General features: G+C 46.0%; 1 protein-coding gene across 1 annotated transcript; it reads left to right on the top strand.

Moving 5' to 3' along the window:
* The first annotated feature begins 308 nt into the window (after positions 1-308).
* LOC125136457 (olfactory receptor 49-like) lies at positions 309-1,579 on the top strand. Its single transcript, XM_047797282.1, has one exon. The coding sequence runs from the start codon at positions 575-577 to the stop codon at positions 1,559-1,561; it is 987 nt and encodes a 328-aa protein (XP_047653238.1). The 5' UTR covers positions 309-574; the 3' UTR covers positions 1,562-1,579.
* The last annotated feature ends 1,248 nt before the right edge of the window (positions 1,580-2,827 follow it).

Below are 2,827 nucleotides of genomic sequence, written 5' to 3'. Positions count from 1 at the left end.
TTAAAACAGCAAGAGTGTCCATGCATCCTCAATCAGTATAGCCAAGGATATGGATTCCCTGTAGTGAATGACTAAATAACGGAAAAATGTTACCACCCTGAAATATGAACTACTTACAGATGAAGACCCAATACTGAAATAAGATAAAACCAAAAGATATTGAAATAATGTTGGGCCAAAGGAATTTGTTGAGTCAAGAATAAAAATATGGTTAAGAAATGTAAGCAAGAATGTTCCCTTGTGGCACAGTAAGTTAAGGATCCAACATTGTCACTGCAGCACCCTGGGTTGCTGCTGTAGTGTGGGTTCAATCCCTAACCCATGAACTTCTATATGCCGTGGGCGCAGCCAAAAAGAAAAGAAAAGTAAGCAAGAATAATTTATGTTTTGGTATCTTCCTTAGGGTCCCTGCAACACCATTCTCTCCTCTTAACACACAGACACAGCAGGGGGACCGTACAAGAGACAAGTACCCCCAGAGGCCTCTGCAAAACAAGAAGAACCCTTTAATCTCAAAGGAAACACTCATCCCTGTTCCTTTCCATTCCAAGCATCCTCAGGTCCCTAGAACATCATGGCTCCTGATGCTGCACACTCTGATTGGCCAGCTCCAGCAGAGCTCAGAGGAGCCATGGGGAACCTCACCACTGTCACCGAGTTTGTCCTGCTGGGGCTCTCGGATGCCTGTGAACTGCAGATGCTCATCTTCCTGGGGCTCCTCCTGACCTACCTCCTCACTCTGCTGGGGAACCTCCTCATCGTGGTCGTCACCCTCATGGACAGGCGCCTCCACACCCCCATGTACTACTTCCTCCGCAACTTTGCTGTCCTGGAGATCTGGTTCACCTCCGTCATCTTCCCCAAGATGCTGACCAACATCCTGACCAGACATAAGACCATCTCCCTAGCAGGCTGTTTCTTACAAAGTTTCCTCTATTTCTCCCTGGGCACCACAGAGTTCTTTCTCCTGGCAGTGATGTCCTTTGACAGGTATGTGGCCATATGTAACCCCTTGCATTATGTCACCATCATGAGCAAAAGAGTCTGTGTCCAGTTAGTCCTTTATTCATGGATGACAGGATTCCTTCTTATTATTGTTCCAAGTTTCATCACAATTCGGCAGCCATTCTGTGGCCCCAATGTCATTAATCATTTCTTCTGTGATAACTTCCCGCTCCTGGAACTCATATGTGCAGACACAAGTCTGATAGAGCTCCTGGGTTTTATTATGGCCAACGTCAGCTTACTGGGCACCCTGTTGGTGACGGCCACCTGCTATGGCCACATCCTCCACACCATCCTGCACATCCCCTTGGCCAAGGAGAGGCAGAGAGCCTTCTCAGCCTGCTCCTCCCACATCATTGTTGTGTCTCTCTTCTATGGCAGCTGCATCTTCATGTATGTCCGGTCAGGCAAGGGCCGCCAGGGGGAGGACAGGAACAAGGTGGTGGCCTTGCTCAACACTGTGGTGACCCCGGTGCTCAACCCTTTCATCTACACCCTGAGGAACAAACAGGTGAAGCAGGTGTTTAGTGAGCAAGTGAACAGGCTTTTCTTATAATGCTGTGGACCCAAGTGGCTGAAGCTAATAACCCCAGTCAAACGAAGGGGATATCAGGCCTCGGCAAGAAATTGGGGCTTTCTTATTCAAAAAAGCTTGGTTAAAAAAAAAAGGCTTACCAAAAAAAAAAAAAAATTAGGAGTTCCCTTCATGGCGCAGTGGTTAACGAATCCGACTAGGAACCATGAGGTTGCGGGTTTGGTCCCTGCCCTTGCTCAGTGGGTTAACGATCCGGCATTGCCGTGAGCTGTGGTGTAGGTTGCAGACGCGGCTCGGATCCTGAGTTGCTGTGGCTCTGGTGTAGGCCGGTGGCTACAGCTCCTATTGGACCCCTAGCCTGGGAATCTCCATATGCCGAGGGAGTGGCCCAAGACCAAGAAATAGCAAAAAGACCAAAAAAAAAAAAAAAAAAGAAAGGCTTGATTACCAGTTTATGGAGTTCCAGTCACTGTGCAACTCAGCATCAACTCATAAGCTCTCTGGACCCTTAAGGCGTTTTTAGTAATCATCAGATCTGAATATTTCTGTTCATTCTATGTGTGTCTGTCTGGCTTCCCAATAGAACTCAACAAGCGCTTTGAGGACAGGGACTAGCTCTGTAATCCACCACAAGCCTCAGGCACCAGTCCTTGGTCAGGGACCATATAACTGGTCAGTAAGTACATTCAGACAATTGATTGCTTTCTGTCTGTTTCTCCCACACCTTCAGAGGAGAGAATAGTCCTCTGTCAGACCTGTCCTCATTTCTCACTTATACTCCTGTCAGAGAAATAGATCACCAAGAGCCTCCCCAGATAAGGCTAGTTGCTTATTACCTTGCATGAAAGCTACTTATGGTTCTTTAGTCTTAAATTTCCTAGAAATGCCTCATTCCTATTGAGAAAGTCTCTTTCATGTACTAGTTGGTTACTTCCCTTTGTACCAGATTTCTCATCTGTAAAAAGGAGAAGACATGCCTTTTCCAAAGGATCGTGATGAAACTCCAGTGAGATTTCTATGAAAAGTGCCTTTGATTGTGACAGGAACCTAATAAGTCCTCAGTAAATGTTGGTTCCTTTCCTCAGTTCTCTTTCTGCCTTCCTTCTTTCCCTTTTGAATTTCACACCAATTATTAACAAAAGCTTTTTTGTTCAAAATGCTATAAATTATTATTATTTTTTTGTCTTTTTGTCTTTTTAGGGCCACACCTGCAGCATATGAATTTTCCCAGGCTGGGGTCTAATTGGAGCTGTAGCCACAGCCTATGCCAGAGCCACAGCAATGCCA

This window comes from Phacochoerus africanus, chromosome 9 (genome assembly GCF_016906955.1).
Source record: "Phacochoerus africanus isolate WHEZ1 chromosome 9, ROS_Pafr_v1, whole genome shotgun sequence".
In the NCBI taxonomy this organism is placed as follows: domain Eukaryota; kingdom Metazoa; phylum Chordata; class Mammalia; order Artiodactyla; family Suidae; genus Phacochoerus; species Phacochoerus africanus.
The sequence above is the reverse complement of the archived record's forward strand: the minus strand, read 5'-3'. Positions and strand labels throughout refer to the sequence as shown.

Bases quoted from the DNA above. Each gene is read 5' to 3' on its own strand.
- LOC125136457 (XM_047797282.1), top strand. From the start codon at position 575: ATGGCTCCTGATGCTGCACACTCTGATTGGCCAGCTCCAGCAGAGCTC.